The 25,281-nt window shown below is 39.3% G+C and overlaps 1 protein-coding gene and 1 long non-coding RNA gene across 9 annotated transcripts in view; both read left to right on the top strand.

Annotated features, from left to right (window-relative positions):
* LOC133209154 (uncharacterized) overlaps window positions 1–17,541 on the top strand; it is a 187,059-nt gene extending 169,518 nt beyond the window's left edge. For 2 of the 4 annotated variants that reach the window (XR_009724613.1, XR_009724615.1), the window contains one exon: window positions 14,186–14,667. This is a non-coding gene — a long non-coding RNA (uncharacterized LOC133209154). Of the gene's footprint in view, window positions 1–14,185; window positions 14,668–15,204; window positions 15,292–16,080 lie in introns of those variants that run through there. The other 2 variants (XR_009724617.1, XR_009724616.1) reach the window with 2 other exon arrangements.
* Window positions 17,542–19,734: 2,193 nt separating this feature from the next.
* BNIP2 (BCL2 interacting protein 2) overlaps window positions 19,735–25,281 on the top strand; it is a 12,728-nt gene continuing 7,181 nt past the window's right edge. For 2 of the 5 annotated variants that reach the window (XM_061347575.1, XM_061347574.1), the window contains exons 1-4: window positions 19,737–20,536; window positions 21,059–21,189; window positions 21,916–21,983; window positions 23,044–23,211. In XM_061347575.1, the coding sequence (XP_061203559.1) occupies window positions 21,140–21,189; window positions 21,916–21,983; window positions 23,044–23,211 (286 nt within the window). In that variant the 5' untranslated portion in view covers window positions 19,737–20,536; window positions 21,059–21,139. Of the gene's footprint in view, window positions 20,537–21,058; window positions 21,190–21,915; window positions 21,984–23,043; window positions 23,212–25,281 lie in introns of all 5 variants that reach the window. The other 3 variants (XM_061347573.1, XM_061347571.1, XM_061347572.1) reach the window with 3 other exon arrangements.

The raw sequence follows: 25,281 nt of genomic DNA, 5'->3' as shown, positions 1-25,281 counted from the left end.
CATTTACATCTTTGGCAAAATTACAGCTTTTCAATGGTCCATTAACATACTTGTATTTTATGACATGAAGCACTGCTGAAAGATGGAAAAAAAAGTTGTTCACTGCTGCTACCTTTTACAAAAGAAGTTTCCCATTTTATTTATCATGCTTGAAAGGTGATATTCTTTATTGGCCGTACAAAGATAACTTTATTTGTGATCTAATGTTTAGATGCAGTCAATGGACATTAAGTTTTGACGCATGCTACATCATTGTTCTCTCCACTGGTAAAAGAGATGCTGTTTTTTTGTCCTCCATTTTATTTACAAAGTAATTCTTTCATAGTTGGCAATATGCCTCTCACACAGGTATTCCAGTTGTGTACCATTTGTTTTAGCATACAAATTGAACAGATCTGGGGTTTCTGGTTGCCCTCCGAGAGCTCAAGCTGGCCTGCATGTAACACTGTAGTTTCATGTCACTACGCTGACATTTCCTAATGAAATAATGCCCCTTTTAAAAACTTTTGACAAACTGGTCCAAACTCCACACTAGCACCTGGGGCCCTTTGTCTCTCTTGGGCCAGTTACTGACTTCAACAGCAGTCAGGATAGTACTGACAAGTTTACTAAGTGTATAATTGTGGGCTCTGATATTTTCATTAAAGGAAATTCCTGTGTTTGCTTGGGGTTTTATTTACCACTGATGTAATTAATTTATGCAGCAGTGATTTGATTCTATAAATGCATGACCACCTTTTCTTTCACAGATTTCTAGATGGATTTTATTTATGGTGTTACTGTATTATGTAGCGTTTATCAGAACAGTTTGGGGAGCAAATGCTTTCTGATAGGTATCGTGATACTGAAACAAAATTCTCACTGGCCTGATAAATGTGCCTTCAGGTAGCATTGTACAAGCAGGGGTTTAACACACAGGCCTTATTCACAAGATTATTAACTGGACTACTTTAAAGAGTTTTTAGAAATGTTCTATGCTCATCTGTCTGTCTGTCTGATGCTTTTCCTTTCTTTACCCCATGATGTTAATAAGACGCTCTTCAAAGGTAGACAACTACAGTATATAGGTAATACCAGTTTGTAAAACCAAGACCACTGGATTTGCTTCATATTTCAGGGCACGGGCAACATGCAAACAAAACCATCTTATGTGATCTGCAGTCAATCTGGTTTTGACAAAATGTGCTACAGATGACGTAAGCTGTATTCTGTAGCATTTTCATTTTTAAGATTTAGAATTAAGCTTAGAGACTGTAATAATCAGAGTACTGCTGTTATATTTGCTAAATGCTGATCCAGGTCCCAAGAGAAAATGACTATATCAACAATATAAACCTAACAGATTTTACCTTGTATATCTGCCAGGAGAATGTTTATGAGACTTTGAAATGTTGAAGAAGCTGGTTTTTATCCTAGCTGGTGTTAATTTCTTTTCCCAATAGCTCATTTTTATTTAAAGAAGATGCTCTAATATTCTGGGATAGTATAGATTATATATACTTTTCAAACAGGTTTTCTAAGATATCACATGTAGTGAATGACATTTCAGAAGCTTTTTGATGCAAATATCATCAGCTGAAAAATTGCAGCTATTACCGGGAACCCCATAGTGAAATGAAATCCTGTGTGTGTGGAAACTGAGTAAGAAATGGGAGTTTGTGTTTGTCTGGACTGTCAATAGGCATGAAATTATTCTGATACTTTCCATGTGATCATTGTATGTTAAATTTCACCTGGCAAGGCCCGCTTCAGGAAAGCGCTTAGATGGATATTTCAAGTTATCGACTTCTTTGAGCATGTGATTAAGAGCTTTTTGAAGAGTGACCCTAATTATCATTCCTATGACTTAAATAAGGTTGGCTGTGCCTGAACACCTACTTAACTTGGGGAACAAAGAGTCAGCATTTCATATTAACATATTAAAGGTTTGTATTTTCCTCATTTCATGTATTAAGCTCATTCCTTCAGAGAAGGAGAACTGTTTTAACCGGTTTTGACCAGTTTGTCAGGGGCTGCTGGCCAGGTTGAAAAAAGTGTTAAGTTACAGCTCTCTGAATTTTCTATTACAGATTTTACTATCGGCCAATTCTGCCTGTTCTTGTGTTTAATATTGGATCAGTGTCTGGAAAGGCTTTCGTCTGACGGGAACATATGATCAGTAATGACTTTGATATTTTTGGTCTTGCTGAAACTTGTCTGTCTTTTAGCAGTTCTTTCAAGGCTTTGAAATGGCTTCTGCGTTTTGAGCAGCGTACCTTGTATTGAGTTTCAAAAGCTTCAAATCCATACATGGCGTCCTTAATGTCAATGATTCCAGATCTTTCTTGTTTTACATTTCCTAACAATACACACGCTATCACCCGGTATCGTAAGCAGTTCTCCTGAAAGCTCACTTCTCAGAATAAGAGGAGTCTGGTTTCCTGTTTTCTTCTGCTGTTTGAAGAAAATACACTAAAGCACTGGTGCTGGAAACAGCAGCTCTCATTTAGGGCATGGCTCTAGAGAAAAAAAAAAAATAATTAAAAAAAAGCTACTGCTGCTTTATAATGATTTAAAGAAAAGTAAACCAAGTTCCCTTGAGTGGCTAGGGGTTAGTATGTTTTACATGGGCACAGCTAATTCACCTGAAGGAAATACAGGTTTCTTAAGGTCTTAAAAAGCACCTTTGAAAGCACTGTAAGTTGCTATTTCCATGTATGCCCAAATTTTTGCTGCTGTGATAACATTAGAAAAGAAATTCAAATCACAGCCTTTTCTGTCCGTACATTGGTGTGACTGTTCAGTATTGATTATTATTTCTGTGCTGTTATAGGTCCTTCATTGCAATGTGATGATCTGTAGAGAACCATGGAAATAAATATTTGCTTTGTTTCTTACAGATTATTTTTGGAGACAGAAAAAAACTTCTCTAGCTGGTTTTCTTACGGCCTGTTCCAACACAAAGATGTCTTCAAGAGCTACTAATACAGGTACTTGTTTAATATTTCATAATAGGCTACCCCAGAACTATACCAATGTCCGGAAAATGGAGGCCAAATAGTCAAGTAGTTTATATAAATGATCTTGTAGTATAGGTTAAATCTATGCAAAAATATCTGTGGATTAGGTTTTGGATTAAGCTTTTTCTATTCAGATTATGTTTGCTGAACCAGGTTATATCAATCCTTGTAAGTAAAGCATCTTTTTCTTACTTTTCTTACCCATGCTTAACAATCTCCAGCTTATTCCCATATCTGGAAAAAATATGAAAATGTTAGGAAAAAATATCAGGACAAATACTTCATTAATGCATATCCGGAACTCAGACACCCTTTAAAATGTTGACATGGGGGTTTTGTGTTCATGTAACAAAGGCAGGCTTTGTGCCGAGTTTGCAAGGTACATAACTCTTCACAGTATATACTTCTAAATACTCAGCAGAAAGCAATTTATTAGCTGCTTAACACAGAAGTTAATCCAACCACAGCTGGCTACAGCCAAGACAGACCTGCCAATCTTTTGCCAGCGTTCTCATCTGTCTCAAATGCACTGATGTACAAATTTATCTTATGACTATGAAGATGGTAAGCTATCGCATTAAAAGGAGATATTGTCACGGGTTACTGTACAAGTTCAGTGTGACTGGTTTTAATATAAACTACTCACTGCAGTGAATATTTTGCCCAGTTACTGTCAAAGAATATACTATGAAGACTGGTTGATTATTCTTCTCAGTAAGCACTTCCTAGGCTATCTTTGCACAAAGAGGCGATTTTGTTACAAGATGATTCTGATTCTGCTTTTAATGTCTAGTGGTCCCATGGTGATTGGCGTGGATTTGGCTTTGAAAAATCACTATTTGAAGATTTCAAATTAAAAAGATCTCATGGAGCATCTAGAGATAAATTGCAGTCTTTAACCACGTGGGCATCACTGTACACACAAGCCATCTTTTGGAATTTAGTGGGATACTCGTAAGAGTAAAGGTTTCTGGAACTGACCTCTATTTTTCTTGTGTTTGGTTGCTGAAACATAGAGGTACTTTTATTAATTAAGATGAATTATCCTGATATTTTCCATAGGCAAAGATTCTCAAGGCAACAATAACATTATTTTCCCAGATATTTTTCTTGCCCTATAGAAGGTGTTTCATCACTGTCAGAGAAGTTCCCTGTGTAGTTCCCAGTGAAGCCTCACAACCATTTAAATCCCCTGCTGGAGGGGAGTTTGATTTAAGTGGGAGTCCACATATTTGTTAAACCTCACTACAAAAGAAAAAGAAAATTTAAAAATCCAGAACCATTTTGGGCATTTTTTTGGTTTTCTTTTTTTTTTGGTTGGAGTTTTTTTAAAATCAGCTCTGGGCCCGTGTGTGATTAACAGGAAAATCTCTCCACAGCATTACAAGGAATAATTAAACTGTAAAGTTAGCCTGTCTTTGCCAAATGGGAAACAATACTTTTTACCACAGGCTTCCCCCACCCCAGCTTTATCCATCTATATAAATGTAATTAAGTAATGGATGATGGTTTGTTAGCATTTTATTACAGATGTTTGCAAGGGCATTAAGAATAATCATAAAATGCACAACAAATACTGTGGGTATTGAGGTTTTCAGCAGCGGAAAACGTGACTTTTTAAAATCTGGGCTGGAAACATGTATTCCTACAAATTAACCATTCCTCTATGCAGAACAGCAATTGAGATGCTGCTGTCTTAGTTGATTTACATGCACTAATTGCTAGTTCCTATTAAGCACTGAGTGGTCACCTACTCAGTAATATTCATAAATTAATACTTTCAGATAGCAATTACTCAAAAATAGTAGGAAACACTAAATTCACTTTAGATTTTAGCAATGAAATTGGATTATCCTTTTGCCTAGGAAACAGTTTGCTGATTTTCTATTCAAACAAAATGACCAGAGTGAAGTTGTCAAAAGCTGTGCTGCTTTGTGTGTGTCTGTCATGTAGAAGTAGGTACATATATTTGGCTAATGTCAAGCAGACAGGGATGGAAATATTTAATTTTTTTCTACACTTTGACTAAGGCACTCGGTCAGAATGTCTCTACTAAAGTGACTCATTTATCTGGCTGGGAAATAATTATGTACACATTTTGCTGCTGAACCTTTAAGCAGATGGAATTCTCCATATATAGGACCTACAGGAATAATCCATATTTATGGCTAATGCAGTTCAAAGGAAAATCTGAGCTGGCACTTGCAGAATTCCTTACAGCCAAACTTTCCCAAAAATCCATTTAACAGCTTAGTTCACTAGCATATGGCTCATCTGTATCTTAATCAATGAACAGCTGACAAACCAGAAGACAATATTATAGGCACATTATGCCTTGCCAGCCTGTGGCAAAGGGAAGCCATGGACTGGAAATGCTCAGACACAGCAGGACTGACACAACCTATACAGGCTGAACAACACCACAAACACAAATCACTGCACTGGCCATGATTCATCAGGTAGCAATGAGATTAAAGCACAGCAATGGCCCTTCTGCTTGTGACTGGGTTATGCAATTAAATATCACAGAGTCAAAGCCTTTATATGGCGCTGCTTTGGGTCCTAGTTACCAAACAGATGTCCCAATGGTGATAAACCCCCCTGTTTTACAGCACACTCACTGACAGACATATTGAATCACTTGCCTCCTCTACTTTCTCCTAGATTTGGCACAGACACTTCACATGCAGGACAGGCAACCCTGGAGCTCTGAGAGAAACTTTCAGTACAAGCTGGAAAACCAGACAGGAATTCCACATTTTGCTTCAGTGACGGTGTGGAGGGATTGTTCTAGGATTAACAAGTTCCTCAGTTTTAAAGACTCAGTTCTGGATCTGACTGCAGAAGATACCCATTTTTTGTTTTGTTACAGTGATACTTGTTAGTGAAGAATTTCCTGATTTATTTATTTTCCCATAAACAACCTCCCCCAACCCTCACAAGCACCTTTCCCTTCCTGTAAGGAATTCTTGGTTCTGTACATATGTAGTTTCATTTTCTAGAAAATGTAAAAACTAGCAAGAGAAATAGAATTTTACCTCTGTTTAGTTCTTTGTGGTTTGAGTATGTTCAGAGCTGAGTCTATATGCTTCTCTTGCAAAGGTAGAAATGTATGAGATATAACTGAAAGAAGCATCACACCCTCCCATGTGATGGTGACAGATACAGATCTTAGAAAATGCTTTTAAAAGTAAGCGTTATTTCTCTTATGCCCAGACACTTATGCTTAGTTGAAGAGGCACAAAACCACGGCTGCAGGAAGTTCAAGTGAAACCTCAGTTTGCTCCTACAAGTTTGTGATTTTCAGAATCTCATCTGTGGCCACAGGGCCTGAATTCTGCTCCTGTTGTGTTTCTGCTGAGTCCACTGAGAACAGACTGGAGTCCTCAGCCGTAATTAAGGAGGAAGTGCAAATTACTCTGCAGGATGATTCTGAATTTAGGACATTGTTGTGGAATATTTCTGTATAGTTTTAATGGTAAATGTTGTCCTGCATGAAGCAAACTACTAATAACTCAATCTGATGAATGTAATTAGTTCTGTTTTACCTAGTACGTGTGTATGTGTGATGGTAACAAACACTGTTACTTGTTTATTACAGTAATACTTCTAATGTTAATCATTATTATCAGCTCAAACAGTACTTCATCCCAAAAAGGTGTGTGAAAATGTGCATCAATCTTAAAAACTTTGTTGCGAAGATTCTGAATGTTGTCCTTCTTTCATAGAAAGATAAAACTAAAAATAAATTTATATTATTTCAGTAGGATAAAGACAACAGTTCACGACACCACTCAGTGCTGGTTGCAATTTGGTACCTCACTATCCATTAGCTTTCTCCCCTTACCTTTACCAAAATGTTTGCAACAGTACAAATCTCACAGAGAAACCTCCAAATTAAAGCCATAAAAGCCAGGTTCATGGCTCTTGCTGAAAACAGCTGAGATTTAATTTTGGTCAAGTTTCATTTTGAATTTGTTTAAACCCAGCTTTCCAAGCAAAAATTATAGTGGCAGCCTCTATAAAGGACAAGACTTAAAAGAAATGTTCCTTAGGAATAGCTGTATCTCTTTATATGCCTTCATAATGATAGGAGGCAAGTTAACAGTATTGCAACTTTGCTGAAATCTGAATGCATTCCACGTTTCCTTTTTTAAAATAAGAACTGTAAATAACAGGCCATTTTGGTGTGTTATAAATGATCCATTCTGCAGCTCAATGATTGCTTCCTTTAGTTACAGCTTCTCTTGTAGCGATAGACAGCTTAAAAAAATCGTTCTTGCAGCATACACATAATTTTAAAGAGGTGGAATAAAGTTTTGGAACAAGTCCATTCATTTAATTGATACAAGGATGACAAGTACTAGGAGTATCTTTGGTGACCTAAATCTCATCTCATACAGGAAGCTGCCTTATCTTTTGGGGTTTCAGTTTGCACACAGTATTTTCTTCACAGGTATTCCATATTCTAGAGATTGCCTTTCTACTTAAAGTAGTATTTTTGCTTATCCTCAGTGATCAAATCTCATCAGTTGGATGCTAAAGAAATACGAAGTAGATTTAGAAATAATAAGATCTTAAAAATTAATGAAGTCTATATGAAACACTTCCCTCTGAATCCTATTTTCCAGATTTTTACTGGAATCCTAAAGAGCAATGTTATTTTAATTAAAGCACAAACTCCTGCTTAATCACACAGCTTTGGAAGTTGCAAACTGAAAAACATAGCAAGTTTGATGATATAATTGAGGGGTCAAAATAATGTAGCCATATTATTAGCACTGACCGCAGCATTCTGGTGTTCTTATATCCTGAGCAGTTTTCAAGCAAACTGAACTTCTGCTGCTCTGAAAAAAAAATAGAGAAAAAAAAAATCAACTCTCCTTCACAGAAACGTATGCACCTTTTTGCCTCTGGTGAGGCTGTCATGTTGTGTTCAGACCAAGACACAGAAAGCAGAAGGATAAAAAACACCACACCCATTAATGCTGTTCATCATGACAAGAAATTATAAGATTGACTTCAGTTTGAAACCACAGATATCTGGCTTGGGAGAAGAAAACAAATGCTCTGTTATTATAATGTTTTGCTCTTACTGTAGCTGTAATAGTGTCCCATCACCGCAGGATGTACGGAGGCTACAGCCACACACAAACACTCCAGTTAGAGTTTCCTTGTGTCCAAGGAAGAAAGAATGAAAATTACTTATTCTGAGTGAGCATTTCCCCCCCCCCCCTTCAAATTTTACTGCGCGGTCAGATTTATTCTTGAAGAGAGGGGTACCACATTCTTGCTTCCCAGCTTTGTGCTACAGGCTAACCCTCAACTGGCACAGCCCATATTGTCTTTTTTGCACTGCTGTAGTTTTCTTATGAAGTTTAACTTTTCATGTTAGTTGAAAAGATGGAAAGCTATTTTTGGAATAAACAGCAACAAAAGCTAGCCAGCTCTGCACAGTATAATGGGATTTTAATGTATTCTCCTTGTCGGCATAGTGTATTTCTGTGATAATTTTATGTGACAGCGTAATTAAACTGGAAAACAATTCCCATTTCCTATGTATTTTATCTATTTATCATCATTTATTTCTTTACTTTCTTGCTCTGCTATAAATATTATTGTAAGGAGAGTTAAATAAGTTAAACCAATGCAATTACTTTTACAGATTGAAATTAACTTCATATATCAATTTATACTGGTTTGTATACAACACCTCCTATTTGCCCTGTACAAATAAATGCATTTGTTGCGGTATATTTATAGTGTCACTATGGTTTCCGTGTTTGCACTCCTTCTGACTAATGCTCTATATATTAAAACCTGACATCTTAACAGTATTTTCAAACAATTTCATTCATTATCAAATAACCATTTATTACACCGTGGCAATTTCAAACCATTTACTGGACCCTTTAGACACTGCTAAACAATGATTTATCAAGGAGTGTGCAAATTTTAGTGCTTATCACAGCAAATACACAAAGTAACATTAAATAGTGACTTGACAACAGCTCTGGCTAAATGATTTTTCTTTCTAAATCTTGATGAGTTATATTTCGTAATGGCAGTTTGTAAATCTGCTGGAAATTCAGGGCAATATTCCAGATTGCTCCATTGTAGAAGATTCTTTCTGGGCTGTTCAATCCTTTTGTAAGTTGGGGAATAAACTGAGGACTATGGGATGCAACAGACAAGTCTCTTACTCCCCCTTTTTTTTTCTTATGGTGTCTATAATGCCCCAACGTTATCACGTGTAACAGAGTTTTTCACATTTTATTTGACCATGTGTCTAACAAAAGCCACCTTTAGCCAAATCTGCATTGATTTTTTGCTTACCTAGTCAGTAGCAGTGATGCAAAGGCTTTTCAGTTCTGCTTTCAGGACAAACCTCCTTGCTAGTATTGTAGCTAAAAATAGGACTGATTTAATTTTGTATGTGACCACTGACTGCAAAATGCTGTGCTTATATCTCCATTCTTTATCTTCCCTATTTCCATTAAACTTCAGATCTACAGTAGGTCTGTGAGAGAACAGGCTGGTGCCCACCAATGATAATTAGGTCTCTGGAAGCATTTAGGTGCAAACTTTACAAGGTAACAATATGTGAGCGAGACATCCCCATTCTCAGGATCTCATTAATCACTGCAGAGCTCATATTCAGCTCAACGTTAAGTAAATTGAAAGGCTTAAATATGACAGAGGATATTCATGGAAGGATTTTCAATGACTTGGGAGTATTATTTCATTTGTGAGGTTCATACGCCCACTACAGCTGAACAAATACGATTAATACCGAATTTAAATGATCCCTAAATCAATAGTTTGGTATTGCCGATTCCTATTACAGTACCATTAAGTAGCTCCAGATAAAGCCAAGGCCTCACTGTGCAAAAATAACAGCTTAACATAATCCTTGCTCAGAAGAATTTATAATCTGAACAGTTTCTTTATGAATTGGGGTCGCGAGGAACCAAACCTTAGATTGCTATCATCCTTGACCAAGGTAATGAAAAGAGCAGCACTGAAAATTACACACAGATTTCCTGCATGTCAGACTTAATTTCAAAGGCATTCCAAAAGTGTTGCATTATCTCCAATTCATGAGTGCTTATTCCAAGCACTTGTTCTCTTACTGCCTCCATGGTAGAGCCAGCAGAGCCATCTTTTGCTCGTTAACCTAATAATGTACTAATTGAGTCTGAGTTGCCACAGTTTTCAGCTTTTGCTGCTAAGATAGGCTATAAGCTACAGAAGAAAAGAACCAGTTGTGAAGCTTCTGCCATGAAGGCACAGCTAGGCTTAGTAACATCAACAGGCAATACAGCAGCAGCCAAGATGCATGAGAAACTTGTGCTCTTACACATGGAGAAAGGTCAAATCTTGTTTGCTTGCTGAAGATCTCACTACCTCTATTTTAAGATTTCAGCTCTTTAATTTTACCCATGTGTATCCTACGTGTTTAGTCCTAGAATCTCAAAGTTTATGTGTTTACTTGTGATGACCGTACCTGATGTTTGGAGTTGGGGAGGGGGGTGGTTTGTTTTTCGTTCACCAGCTCTTACTAGTGAGAATTTTGTTAGACCTGTAGGATATGACCAAAGCCAAAATACATTTACAGAGTACACAAGAGAAGTTCATCCAAAATGAGTAAAAACTAACCCAGAATGATTTCACTCCAGCAGGATTCCTTACTTGTCTTCTCAGAGATTGTTTCTAGAAATTCTTTGTCTATTCCTGAAGTTCAGTAATTCTTAACACACTACTGCTTTAAACAAAACAGTCACTGAAGTCAGATAGGCCAGATAAGGTACAAAAAGAAGTTTTGGCTTAAACCAATCATTTAATCAAGTGATGCCATCTGATGCCAGAATAAATGAACCATTACACACATGGCTCTGCTTATTTAAAAAAAAAAAAAAGAAAATTGTCTGAGAAAATGAAAGTGTCTGAGGAGTCTGAGCAGACAGGAGTAAGCATTTAATCATCAGAGAAAGTCACACAGAGTTCAATCCCAGGTCAGAGCTGAAGGCCTGCCTAGAATCAGGTACAGCAAATTAAAGCACTTTGGGCACAGATGTGTCTAGAGCCAAACAGTCAAATGACCCACTGGTAAGTACCAGTGTTTGCTTCCTTTTATTTGAATCAGTCTCAGTGACAAAGTCCTAAGATAGGGAGGTATGTTCAGACCCTATTCCTGAGATGACTGGTCTCATTATCCCATTTCCAGCCTCCTTCTCTCCATTAGTCTGTCTACTGAAGATTACTATTCCTTGATTTCCACTAGTTAAGCTGATTATTTGGCTGCTTTTTCACCTACCTCTATGAAATTAAGGTTTTGGTTTGTGGGTTTTTTTTTTGTGGTAATCTTTGTATGTTACAATCCATGGAGCTTCTGCAACCCTCACCTATCAAGTGCCCACCTATCAAGTGCCAGAGATCAGGCCTGAAAATGGCAAAAAATGGTTTTTAAGACAACCAGTGTTGACAATACTCCCCCTCAGAATCCAGAGATGTAAGAAGGGAGTTACTTTTCCCCATAATCAAAGATATTATTTCTCTGTGGACAGCAGCATAGATCTGAGGGAAGGAAGTCATCGAAGCAAGCTCTTCGCTCACTTAAGGAGATATTATACAAAACATTAAACCCAATGAGGGTATCTGTCAAAATCTAAGAGACTCTATCTCCTGCTGTTATCCACCTTCCATTATGGATTAATTTGACACTAATTGCAAAAATGATTTAATTTAGCTAATCTTTAAAAAATACTGTTTGAAAATTAAAATTAATGGCTAGGATGAAATCTAAGTATTTTAACTGAATAAAAGCTTTGAGATGAAGGAACAGGGACTGAGAGAATGCTTAGAGGGGAATTACCTCAAAAAAATGCATTTAATACATAAAACAACAGGGAACCAAAAATGAATTTAAAGAAGAAAATGCCAGGTACCAGTGGAGGAAATGTCAAAGAAATTGTGTATTGATGGAGAGGGCTGAAAAAAAATTTGAAGCTTTTTAACTTCAAAAAGGACTGTGGGGCAATATTTTGTTAATTTAAAAGAGCACAAGAAATTACACACTTTAAGAGGTTTTATCCAACTAACAGAACTTAGATAACCAGGTATTTATCAATTCTGCATGGGACAAACTGGAGAATGTGGTTTTGGGGAAGTGTTCAGGCCCTTCATGTGAGGTTTTTGCACCAGCAAACTCACTGTAGCTTTGTGTTCTTCCAAGTCCCTATGTCTGATAAAGACACTGTGTAACATGATAGGCTCTCATCTGTACCAGATGGTACTGGTCCCTGGTGAATCATATGACAGCTGTGCATAGCAGAGTACCACACACTCCAAGCACACTTCCTCCTCCCCTCTCACTGTGCGCTCAGCGCAGCAAGGCAACACTGAGACATGGGCTCATGGGCATGCAAAGCAGCACAACATGTGTATTGGGGGCTCTCTGTGTAACAGGTGTATGAGAGCTGATAGCTTCCAGACCTTTGTGCTACTACTTTCTTCCTTTGCCAAACTTAACAGGAAAGGAATACAAAACCAGCCTCCTTTGTCTGTTGCACCGGTTTTGTCCAGGAGGTTGGAAGGGTAATGTTCTCCAACATACAGAGCGTGGTTTTCCTTATCCTTATGTTTGCATTAAATTAAAGGCTGCCATTTCAACATCACCCCAGTGCCACCAGCCTTGACGTACTATGCAGTACAGTGGGAAATCTAACTGTCCCACCGCAGCACTAATGCTTGCTTCCCTTGTGTTCTTGTGCGCTTACCTAATCTAATTAGCAATGTGTGCAGCTTGCAAGGGAGAATAAGGTTGATTCTAACACACAGTTAATTAAGATATTACAGTTAGCTATTTGCTAGGCTGACTCAGGGGAGTAGTAATAGGATATGGAGTCTTTCACCTTAAGTTCAGCCATTCTTACCCCCAAATTCCCAAGCAGCGATCAGTAATTTCTCATTAAGCCTGGTACAAGTTGAATCTGATTCCACCCAGGCATGTGGATAAGTTCTGAGCACATGTCTGTCAACAAGGAGTGTTACTGCCTGTGATAGTTACAGACTCTGAACTTTCAAAGTGAAGAACCCCACTGCTGTGTATGAACAGCAGAAGTTGATGTCTCTCTGTAGCATTATTTTAACTCCTGGATTTTTGTTGTTTGGGTGGTAGTGGTTGTTTCCAGACTCTACAAGCTATCATAAGCTCTGACAGTATCAACAGATACAGATTTAGGTTTTCAAAACCACAAGTTGACTGTTGTCCTTAGGTTCCTCTGCAAGACAAACAACTAATAGTAATACAACCAAAAAAGCTGTAAAAAATATAGTTTAAAAAAATACCCAACCCAACACCTAAATTATTGTGAACCTGCAAGAGGCCCCTCATTTCATGATCCTACCTGCACTGCCAAGACCATAAAGAATCATTGGTTCTAGACGTAATTCTCTTGCCAAAGGGCAATTACCTCTTCTGTATGCATTGCCTTAATCATGTCAAGTTGTGCGCCATAAATTTGCATGTCTCCCAAGGAAGCACAGTGCATTGCCAGCAGCCTGATAGGCCAGATCAAAACAATTTCCTAATGTATGTTTACATCAGCTTTGGCATCCTGAGTTGCTTTTGCTCTATTTTTTTCCCCACAAAACAGAGCACATTCCCCCTCTAAACTGTGTGTTGCACTGGGGACAGCAAGTAGAATATGGATGGATATATTGTCCTTACTAGAATTGGGCAAGGCTTTCTAGATTAATGAACTGCAAATCAGCTACACAAATGAAGCCACATGCTGGATATAAACACAGTCCTCTGAGATGGGCTTGTTGTCACAGTTAGAGAGGGAGAGAGTGCACATGCCTATGTGGTGATGGGGGGTGTAATGAATGCCAGACCCCTCCAGACTCTCTGGGATACGTGAGGATGACAAACTCTCTGAGGAACAATTCCTTTGACTGGCTCGTTGAGGAAAGGAAACTTGTCACTCTGCCAAGAATAAAACTGCTTCTGGGCTTAGTTTTGAATTTTATAAAGTGAATAAGTGAAAAATGTATACACATTCACTTCAGACCCAAGTCATGAATAATTAAAAGAATATATAATTGTACCCAGTTTTCCCCTCAAGCTCAACCAGCAAATATATCTTCTGTCCATGTAACAGGGTACTTCATGTTTTTTTCAGAAACTGTAAGAAGTGAGCTGAACCAAGTCCTACTGAATTCATTCTGCATGCAAGTATGAGTAACAGCCTGACCATCAGAACACACGGAAATGCCAACTGAGAATGCCACACTTTCATATGGAAGAGGCTGCAGATTTTTTGATTATGCTTACATGTTTTCCTGGTGTGATTAATCCACACTTGATAGTGGATTCTGACCACAATACAATGAAATCTGTATTATTAACACAGCATTATGGCAGGCATTCAGCTGATACGGGAAATGGCAACAATCAGACATTTCTTACAAGGCACAGCAAGATAAGAATGTTTACACAATCAAACTACCAAAGCACAGAATAACCTCAGAAAACAGAAGTTATCTGTATCTATGTGTAACTACCTCCTTTTTCTGAGATAGACAGACTTTCTAATACAAATTAAGGAATGTGAGTTAACAGTATACAGTCATTCGTTTGTCAGCAATTCCACGGGTGCACTGGAATTGTTTGTATTTTTATCTGTATTTTTTTGTATTTGTATTCCAGATAAAAAAAAATTTATTGGGAAGAGACAGATGCAAGAGATCTCCCATTGCTTTTATTTTTCTACATTATTCTCACAGGTAATGGGCCCCTCAGTTTTCAAGCAAAGTGACATTTAGGATTAAAATCTGTGTTTCTTGAGGGCACAGTAGTTAGCAAATACTATTTCTTTAATACTAAAAAAGTATTTAAATACTAAAGAAGAAGATCAATAACTTCTGTAAACAGGATAATTATTACATTCCCCTACCCCATACAGACATGAACATTCTCATGGCTAGGAAACTGGTGCTTGTTTGCTTTTATATGGGTATGGCTGTTTGTACCCAACAAACCATGATGCTCTGATAGGAAAAATGTATGAAATAACCTGAAAATCTTACACACAGAGGATGAGCACATTATTTTTTGTATGTAGGTAACAACTATGTCCTTTGCCTTTGAAATGCCAAAGGGTTTGGTTTGACTATTACAAAAAATGTGCATTCTTTTTAGTTTTGTACTTCTCCAGCTGAATCCAAACACAAGATCCTCATTTAGACCTGACTTAGACCTTGACTTCTTTTCAACAACAAGGTATTTGTTCAGAAATAGAAAAAGACAAAACATCAGGGAGGAATGCTAGGAGATGTGAAGTGCAAGTCTGCTTAGGAACTAGTCCACAGTAGCATCATGGGTTGTGTCTGAAGTAGCTTAGGGGGCTTTGGGAGAAAGTACACAGGGACATAGGACTGTGGTCCTTTCTGATCAGTATCTTATCGCACAATATGCAAAGAGGATGGAACTAATGGCTCTAATGAGGTGATGATGTATCTGACAGGAATATCAGAGGCAAAATACATTACCTACTTCCTGTACATATCTGAAGGCTACTGCTCTACCACGTGTTGCTCTTGTAATTTTCTATCACAGGTATCTAAGACAAGAGCCAAGTTATGTGCATGGACTACAAAAACAGAGTTAAACTATAGCCCCAAAGTCCTTATCATCAAAAAAGGGCAAAATAAGTTGGGAAGACCCCCCCAAATATTCGTACTTTGTGTATAGGGAATATGGCAAGATGGAATCCTACACAAGTGCAGTCTCTACACCCAACCCTATAGAGGCAAATTTTCAAATGTTTTAAAATTCCAGCATTTCTGAGCTGTTGCTTGAACCACTGGAAAGGAGCCATTTACAATTTGTCATTATGTAGGGAGTTTTTAGATTACTAGAAAATATTTTTGTAATAAATATAATGGAAAAAGGCCATGAGAAAGGTGAATGTTTTGTATTTTGTTTCTTTTCATGACTACTTTCTATTTAACGGTTGATTGTGTATTATTTCAGACCTGAAACTGTGTAACAGTTGATTTTTTTTCCCATGTACAGACCAATATTAATGTGACAGAGCATTATTCCTTCAAGCTTGTTCTCTTTGGTAAAGCCTTCATGTGAGAAACTGCTTATATTTGCAATTGTCTGATGTTTAAAAATAGAATTATTCAACATTTCCCTAGCAGTTGGCTCTGACCTCCTGTTTGCTTGTTTTCTAGGTTGCATTTTAACACTTGATAGATTTCCAGCTATATTGTGCCATCCAGTGTAAGAGATGGGAAATTGCACAACTTTGCTCACCATGACATGAGTTTGGCATTGGTGTCCGGCAAATGACATTTGTGCATTTTGAAGTTTTGAGTTTATCATCGACTGAATAGTATTTAAAAAAGCATTAAAAGTAATTAATATGAGATTTAATTATTCTTAAAACATTAATGTGCTGGAAAACATTCAAACTTTTGACTTAATAAGTCATGGTTGTCCTTTGTAGAATCACAGAATCACAGACTGGTTTGGGTTGGAAGGGACCTTAAAGCTCATCCAGTTCCAAACCCCTGCCACAGGAAGGGACACCTTCCACTATATCAGGTTGCTCCAAGCCCTGTCCAACCTAGCCTTGAACACTGCCAGAGATGGGGCATCTACTGGGTAATAAAATGATTCTCTACAGCAAATTTAATCTCATTTCTATTTATCTAAACCAGAATAGAACAGTAATGATTCAAAATCCATGCTCTGCAAACTTAAGTTTCCTGATAAATTACAGGGTGTTCAGGCATTAAACAAATAGGTAAGTTTTGATCCATGTTAACTGAGCAGCCAATAAAAGGGAACATCTCTTTTCTGGCATGCAATGTGCCCCTCTAGTAATCACACACACACCCTTTATAGGTCAGTCAGACCCAGCTCTTTCTACAATTCCAACTGTTCACAGATACTCTGAATCAGCAAGCTGAGCTCTCTTCCCATTCAGTCTTTGATACCCAGGCAAGTACATTACAAACAGATCACAGAAGTCACATAACTAGATCTTCATTAAGATCTGGGGTGACACAACATGCCAAAGCAGGGACACTAGTAACATTAAGTTTGGTGTGCCTCTGAGAGCAGACTGAAAACTATCATGTCCTTAAGCATGAAGTATTTGGTCAGTTTCTGCTGTATCCTACAAACTGCTGAGTACAAAAACTTATAGGTCTATGAAAAAGAATCAATGTAGATAATGTGATAATTTGTTAAACCTTTGAAAACTTGCTTAGCCTTGTGAAATCTTATGTGAACTGTAGGTTGTGCACATAGGAATGAAAAATTCCACTATAGGCAGACTGGGCAGCTGCAACCTCTGAGTATCTAAGCCAAAGGAGAAAGGAGGAGGGACTTTGTGGATGGGGGAGGTATAAAATAGGTAGATACTTAAGGCGAATTTTGAACCCTGAACCAGGTGTGTCTGATGGGGATCTCCCTTTCTTTGAATAGAGCTTTAACCCTCACTCTGCCTCACGAGTTACTCTATTGTGGAAACCAGGTTTTCTCAACACTCTGTTTTGTGCCTCCTTGTTCTGCTTTTTAATTCTTTCCACACTTCACATCTGTCACATTTATTTCCAGTTCCTTCAGTACCCTACAATAAAACAAACTTCGTTGCAATTGCTGCATCATTCACCTGTGATCAAGTTAGTGTCTGCCTATATATTATAATGACATGTTAGTGGCAAGTTTCATACCTTAGCCAAAACTTTTCTGCCATCTTGGATCTCCTCCTCATAGCAACTCCCACTACTATCACCGTGTGGTGACAGGACAAGGGGATATGGTTTTAAGCTGATGGAGGAGAGACTGAGGTGAGATCTCAGTCAGTTCTTCCCTGTGAGGGTGCTGAGGCGCTGGCACAGGGTGCCCACAGAAGCTGTGGCTACCCCATCCCTGGCAGTGTTCAAGGCCAGGTTGGACACAGGGGCTTGGGGCAACCTGGCCTAGTGGAAGGTGTCTTTCTTCTAACCCAAACCATTTCCACATTCTATGATTCATCCTTAAGTATGAAAAAAAAAAAAGACGAAAATGAGATTTATCTAACTCCTCATGCTTCTATCATACATAATATGCCGTGAGTGAGGGCAGTATGCGCACTGTACCACGAGGGAAGGCTGTATGCTGGACGCCGTATTTGTAAACCTCAAGCTGTAGGCTCAAACGCTGTGGAGGTTCGGATGTTGTGCTCGGCACTGTGCCCCACCGGCCTGCCACACGGGTGTTACCTGCTCACCAGGTCCCGCTCTGGGTTCTGACTCCCCTCTCGCCCGTTCCCGAGCCCCGGGCACAGCACACTGAACTCAACCACTCTACCTCACGGTTTCTGTTCCGCGGCCCGTTTACCGCTACCGAGGGCTCTCGGTTACGCTCCCGCGGAGCAGCCACCCCGACCCGGCTGGCAGAGGGAGCAGGAGAAGCGATGATTCCGCGCCGCGCCCCTCACGGCACCACCGATCGCCGCCTCCCCTCAGCGCGTCGCGAGAGGGACGCAGTGCGCACGCGCACGCGCACTCTGCCGAGGCCGGGCGGCAGCGGTGTTATTTCTGCGCATGCACCGGAGTATGTCAGCCCCTTGTGGAGAGCGCTGTCACGTGAGTCCGGTGCTGTGTGCACTTCCGGGTGAGTGGGGGTGCGCGGCGCGGAGGTCCCGTTGCGCCGCGGTGGGGGTAAGGCCGGGTCCGGCCCGTTCCCTCACGCACCCCGAGAGCTAGGTACGGCCGCGGCGGGCTGGGGACAGCGAGACGGAGGCTGCGAGCCGCGGCCTGGCGGGGCGGGTGCAGGGCGGGGCCGCGGCCTGTCCGGCCGCTGGTGCGCCGCGGGGTTGATCCGGGAGCCCTGTCAGGGTGTCGAACCGAAGAGCCGCTCCCGGGGGGTGAGCAGGGGCCGCCGCCGCGGCTGGCTCCTTAGGGCACTGCAGCGCTGTGAGCAGTCCCGGGCACGCCGGACTTGAGGGTACCCGCCCCTGACCCCGCGGGCGCGCCCCCGGCCAGCACGAACCCCGTTTCTCTTCCGCGGCTGAGGAACGAGCGGGTGCGGGGGCCTGTTTTTTTTCCATGTAGGTTTAGTAAATGCGCAGCGTAGAACCGTGCCGCGGAGGTTAAGGATTGCTTTCCTTATTTCCAGCTACTAATGGAATACGCTGTGTAGTAACTGGTTATTTTTGGTTAACTCGTACACCTATTTAAACCTTACAAAGGAAGGGTACTCTTCAAGTCTTGGAGTAAAACCCTACTTTAAGCTGTATTGTGAAGTGCAGGCAAGCTTGAGTAGCATCTTAAAGCCACAAGCACAGTGATAGGGTTGGTTTGTGGTGTTGATTTTTGGTTTTGTTGTTCTGTGTTGTTTTTTTTTCTGTTGGTTTTTTTCAGTTCTGCACCTGTCCCGTAAGAATGAAGTTACCAGTTCAGATTTTCATTTAGATTTAGTGTCTTTTCATTTACAGTCAGCTGCATGTTTGCTTCAGATGATCTCTTCCAAGGAAAGCTCTCATGCTTCGTCTCAGTGTCTGAAACATGCACAAAGAACTATGCACATATCCACTTCTGTTACTGATCAAAACTTCATCTCTAATATTGGATTTGATCTCAAATGAAGCAAATATTTAAAATTCGTTGTTGCAAACACTCAGCAGGTTTGTACCCAGGAGAAGCTGCATGCTGTGGATATCATCATGTTAATGAAAGAGACGGCATGTTTCAGGAGGAAAGTAGTATGATTCAAGCAGCAAGGAGCTGCTTCAAACAGTGTATTAGTCAAAAAGAACAAACAGAACGAGGGAGAGCTGGGAGGACAATTCTTGGGGGCAGCTTGTTGGAGGTTGTGTGCACAGGCACATGCTGTCAGCACCTGAGTGGTGCGGGGGCCAAGTGATTCAAACCAGGACAGTCTGACCCTGAAGAGGAACTAGGCTGCTGCCTCCTACAAAAGTAATTTCAGTTCTCTTGGTGAGGGAAGCAGCAAATGCCAGTAAATAAGCTTACATTTTTGTCTCTGGTACTGCAGTTTTACAAAACCCAGTCTCTTAGGTTTGTTTGCTTTTAACTAATAAGCTCGTACAGCGTAGCTGTGAGCATTGCAGGACACTTTAAAATTAGTCTGTGGCTGTAATCAGGTCATGAGAAGAGAAACGGAGATTTGTTGTGAAAGGTGATCCTACAGAATAGTAAGTGTATCTTGCTTCTTTTTGGGCATGTAAAAAAATGAATGTCTTAATCAGCAGTATGATTGCATTCAGACTTGTTTTCTCTGTTCATTGTTTCTCTGCTTTCAAAAGTAGCTTCCTGTTTTGATTGGTTTTGGTTTTGTTAACATCCTCATTGATAAGTGTACCTGTTCCTGCTAATCTTTAGAGCCAGCACAGCCAAGAGCTTGGACTTGCGTATCAGCAGAATGGTTTATTATGTTCCATTATTGGGGATTTCTTATTGCTGGTGATGGGTGAGCGTGAAAAAGCACAGCTTGACTTGCACATCACAGGGTGAGATTGCTTTCTGAAATAGTTATCTGTAGAGGTTTTGGGGTTGGTGTGGTGGGTTGTTTGGTTGGTTGGTTTTTTTTGCTTGCTCTTTTTGTGGGGAGTAGGGGGTTAGAACTTGGTTGTATTTTAGATCTGACCATCTGGGTGGTTGTTATTAAAACATACACTTAGTATTTCCTATAGAATCTGGAGAGCTGTCAAGTTCCTTAAAGTTTGGAGTGAATTGGAACTATCCTAAATGATAGATCAGGTTGCTTTGGGCCTTCAACTGAAAGATTGTTCCTGCTTCAGCAGGGCATTGCTGTATGAGATCCCTTTCAACCTAAATCACTGTATGATAAACCACTCCATAAGCAGTTCTGTATGAGGAAAAAAGTATAAATAGAAACAAACAATAAACTTTTCCCTGTTTCCTCCTGTCCCCACTGCATAGTATCATAACTTAGTCTAAGTAAAAGGATGTGCTGCAAGTGTGGGACTTAAAATAGTATTGAACTACCATCTTCTTTTATGTTCCTGCAGCTCCTCTTTAGCCTACTGTCCTGAAGGCAAGAGGTTCTGGCACATAAGGAGTCTCTATTAACAATTCAAGTTGGCTGGAGAATGGAAGGTGTTGAGTTTAAGGAAGAATGGCAAGATGAAGATTTTCCAAGGTTTTAATTTTTTTTTAAGTAATTTAAATCAAATGCGTAACATCCAGAATAAGCTGCCTCTTTATCTTCCATGGGAACTACCACTCAATAATAATCTTGAAGTGATGTCCATTAACATAGTATTTTTCAAAAGCTCTGTGCTCTGGAAGAGGGAACCCTTACTTCTGCTAAGTAATACAGGAATGACCCTGTTGAAGTTGCCAGTGTTACTAAAGTGAAAATCTGCAAGCTTGGCTTTGTCCTCTGTGGTGATCTTCTGTAACTACGTTGTTTGCATATTATTATGCGAGTTTAAAGGCCCAAATGTTTCATTAAGCAACATTTCTGAGCAAAATTAATAACAGTTAGAGAGGGCTAGTAATGTTCAGGCTTACAAACAAACTAAACCAACTTACATCAGAGGTATTCCATAATAACACAACTGAACTACTTTTGTAATGTATTTCATGTCAAAATGTTCTCAAGCAAGAATGTGACAAGTTTCCTTAAGGATGACACTAGTAGGAACCAGTATTTTGGCACTTATTACATCAACAGATGTTTGCTTGAATACTCTAAAGGAATTTTCAGTGACTTGGGTGCTTTGTTTAGTGAAAGCTTGAACTTTGGCTGTAAGTAAATTAAGTTCAGTAATAACCTGTGTGTAAGTCTAAATAATTGGCATTTAGCTGGATATTTAAAAAAGAAAACAAGTTTTGTAACAACAGTTTCCACTTTGTGCACCAGGCCTCTGCCAGAGGATGATCCTGTGGAGTCAGATCTATTGGCTGCCACTGGAACTGAAAGTGAAGCTGGTGAGAATATTCCACTCCAGTCAAGCTGATGGCTTCCTACTTATATAGCTCTGTTAAAGCTCTTTTTTGGTGTGGGTGGTTCTGGGTGGTTATTTTGAGTGGTGGGTGGATTTTTGTTTGGGTTTTTTTGGTGGCGTGGGTTTTGGTTTTTTTTTTGTGTGTGTGTTTTTTTGTTTGGGTTTTTTTTTGGTCAGGCTTGAGGAAGCAGCGTTCTGAATGGCGTTTTGTGTATAAAGGGTAGCATAAACATATGGTCTAGAAAAAAGAGGGGTTTGGAATAAAATGAGACTGTTCATCCTCCCTGTGAACAGAGCTGTCTATGTAATACTGGACAAAAATGAATTACTGCACTTCCAGACCCATCTTAAAACCTGGGTTCTCTTGGCTTCCGTGTATCAGTTAGGACCTGCTTTAATTTCACTCCAGATTTCAGATCTCTGCAGCCTTTTAAGAATGTTGCCTGAATGGGCAGGAGGGAAATCCTGCAGATGGTTTTTTTAATGTTTTAATTTTTTTTAATCTTGTTTGTCTGCTTTAGTTGTGGCATTTCCAGTTCTGGATCAGTCATTTTATTTCCTGCTTTCAGCTGCTGTCTAAGTCACACAAATATTTGCCTTGTGTCTCAAAGCATACTGTGTATTTCACCTAATAGTTTCTTTCATTTTCTGTTTTTGCTGTTGTCAGCCTTTTTTTATTCTTTTATTTTTATCTTGTGTATTCTTTTTTATTTCATCAAATATGGTTATGATGCTAAGGACATGAACCTATTGCTTTATTTGCAAGACTTTTGAGGCTTTTCTTCTGTAGGGAGTGTGGTGGTCTACCACTGTAATCACATTGTGTATGCAGTTGTGTAAGCTTACAGTCTTGAGAACTCTGACCTTGAAGTGCTGTTCTTTTCACCCTGTGTTTAACTCTTATTCCAAAGATAGGTTGTTTAAATTATGGGTCTTACAATACATTATGACAAAGCACTGGGCTCTTCTGTCTTGTTAATATGCTTAGCTCAACTTCCTTTAGCTTTGAAGTTAAATAATTTCTTTTTTTTTTTTTAATACAGAGGCCAATGGAACCAAAGTGAGGAAGAAACTGACGGCTCCAGATATTAACTTAACTTTGGATCACAGTGAGGAGTCTGTTTTGTCTGATGACTTGGATGAGAGTGGAGAAATCGATTTGGACAATTTAGATACTCCTTCAGAAAATAGCAATGAGTTTGAATGGGAAGGTAAGTATTCTGTTACTTTTGTCTGAGGCTCTGAAATATTTCTGTTTTCTTATGTCCAGGTCAACACTATTTCAGGTGGGACATAACCATGAGCAATATTACAAGCAGAAAAATATAAAGGGAGTTATTAGCTTGTAAATTGGAAACAGGTGTAGTGAATTTTTAAAGACCTTGATTGATTAGAAGCAGGCAACAGAAAAACTAACTCAGGTGAAGGTCATTAAACACCTGTAAGAGTCCAGGTTCCTCTCTCTTGCAGTGTGTTTTTAAGAACCAACCTGGGGGGGAGGAATCCAGTGTGTGTTATGTGTACTGCAGATGCTTTTAAGTGGAGATGAACCGTATAGATTAGTTAGTCAGAAATCAATGAAAATGCAAGCCATTGTGTTTGAGGAGGGCTGAATGGTATTTCTTAAAATACTCAGTAACGCCTGATGTTACGTCTTACTGTGATGAGAATGGCAAATGCTCAGTAGCCTTACAGGTTGCATGCTTTCTGGATTGACTGGAAGTGGTAAAAGAGCCTCTATTTTGTGTCATGGAATTCTGAAATTACTTGATAGTGTGTTAGCTGTAGCCACACTAGTAATGATACTCATTTTAAGAAATGAATAGATGCCTCATTCGTATCGGCAAAACCTGGGGTTTCTGACAAATTTGAGGTGAAGAGTTCTGCGTAGGAGTGTGCTGGGTTCAGCTGTAACAATTATTTATCTTTTTTTCCTCCTGGTGCTGTGCTGTGTTGCAGCAATAGTCTGAGAGCAGTGCTGATAACACACTGATGTTTTAGTTGTTGTTAAGTAATGCTTATCCTGATCAAGGACTTTTCAGTCTCTCATGCTCTGCCAGAGAGGAGGGGCACAAGAATCCAGGAGAAAGCAGAGATAGGACACCTGACCCAAACCAAATACCCAAGCCAAAGGGGTATTCCATACCACAGCATGTATAAACAGGGGAGTCACACAGAAGGGCAGATGGCTGCTTGGGTTGGTCTGAGTATCAGTCAGCAGGTGGTGAGCAATTGTATTGTGCATCTTGTGTTTATTGTTTGTTTTTTTTTCCCCTTTCATTGTTAGTTTTATATTCTCTCCCCTTGTTATTTCTGTGTTATTATTAGTAGCAGTAGTAGTAATATATTGTACTTTAGTTATTAAACTAAACCTGTGGGGTTTACATTCTTTTAATTCTCCTCCCCATCCCACCTGGAGTGGGAAGGTGGGGGAGTTAGCAAATGGCTATGTGGTGCTGAGTTGCTTAAATCACAACAAGAAGTTAAAGCATAAGTTTTAAACTTGCAGTTTAATTTTGTTTTAGGGCCCTTTTATATAAGCCAGGAACTGTTGTGTTGGTCAGCAGTTGGAGTCTTTAACTTCTGCAGACTTCATGACTTAAGAATGTCTCTTACTGAATAATTATGTTAACTCAGTTATTTCTTTTTTTTTTTTTTTCTTTTTCATTCTGGAAATAAAACAGTTTTAATTCCTGAGTAAACAGGAAGCTCTTTTCAGTGGTCTAAATTAAACATTGCCTGTTCTTCATTCCAAGATAGCTTATAAAAGAAACGCTCTTTAGAATAAGTGGGGTGGGGGTTTTTTAAATAGCTAAAAACTTGTTGCAAGGGAACTTTTCATAACAGACTGCAGGTTTACTTATGTAGAAGGGTTCTCTTCATTGTAGTGAAGAAGTAGGGTTAGTTTTGCGATGATGTGAAGGAAATGTGCCAAATGTTTGTGTCTTGTTTTTTAAAGTGGCTGAAAAGGGTTTCTGTCTTTTCTTCCTTTAATGCTGCTGCCTTCATTTTCCTGGAAGGATAGTTTCAATTAACAGCTTTGTCTTGGGAACAGACAACTAACTTGCAGTAGGTTTTTCTCGCTTTGGGTAAGGTCTGTGCAACAAAGTCAAGAATCTTATTTAATTGGAGCAAATTGTCTTACAGATCGCTGTCAACATAAATTTCAGATATATATTGATTGCACGCATGTGAATTAGATTTAATTCCTAATAATTTGGTTGCATGTCTGCTTGCAAGGTGCTCAATGTTTTAAATCATGCTTTTATGTAAATCTCTGA

This window comes from Neopsephotus bourkii, unplaced genomic scaffold (assembly GCF_033783945.1).
Source record: "Neopsephotus bourkii isolate Nb327-2 ecotype Australia unplaced genomic scaffold, CSIRO-AGI_Nbou_v1 NB_318, whole genome shotgun sequence".
NCBI lineage: Eukaryota > Metazoa > Chordata > Aves > Psittaciformes > Psittacidae > Neopsephotus > Neopsephotus bourkii.
Note: the sequence above shows the minus strand (reverse complement) of the source record. Positions and strands in the feature narration are given on the sequence as shown.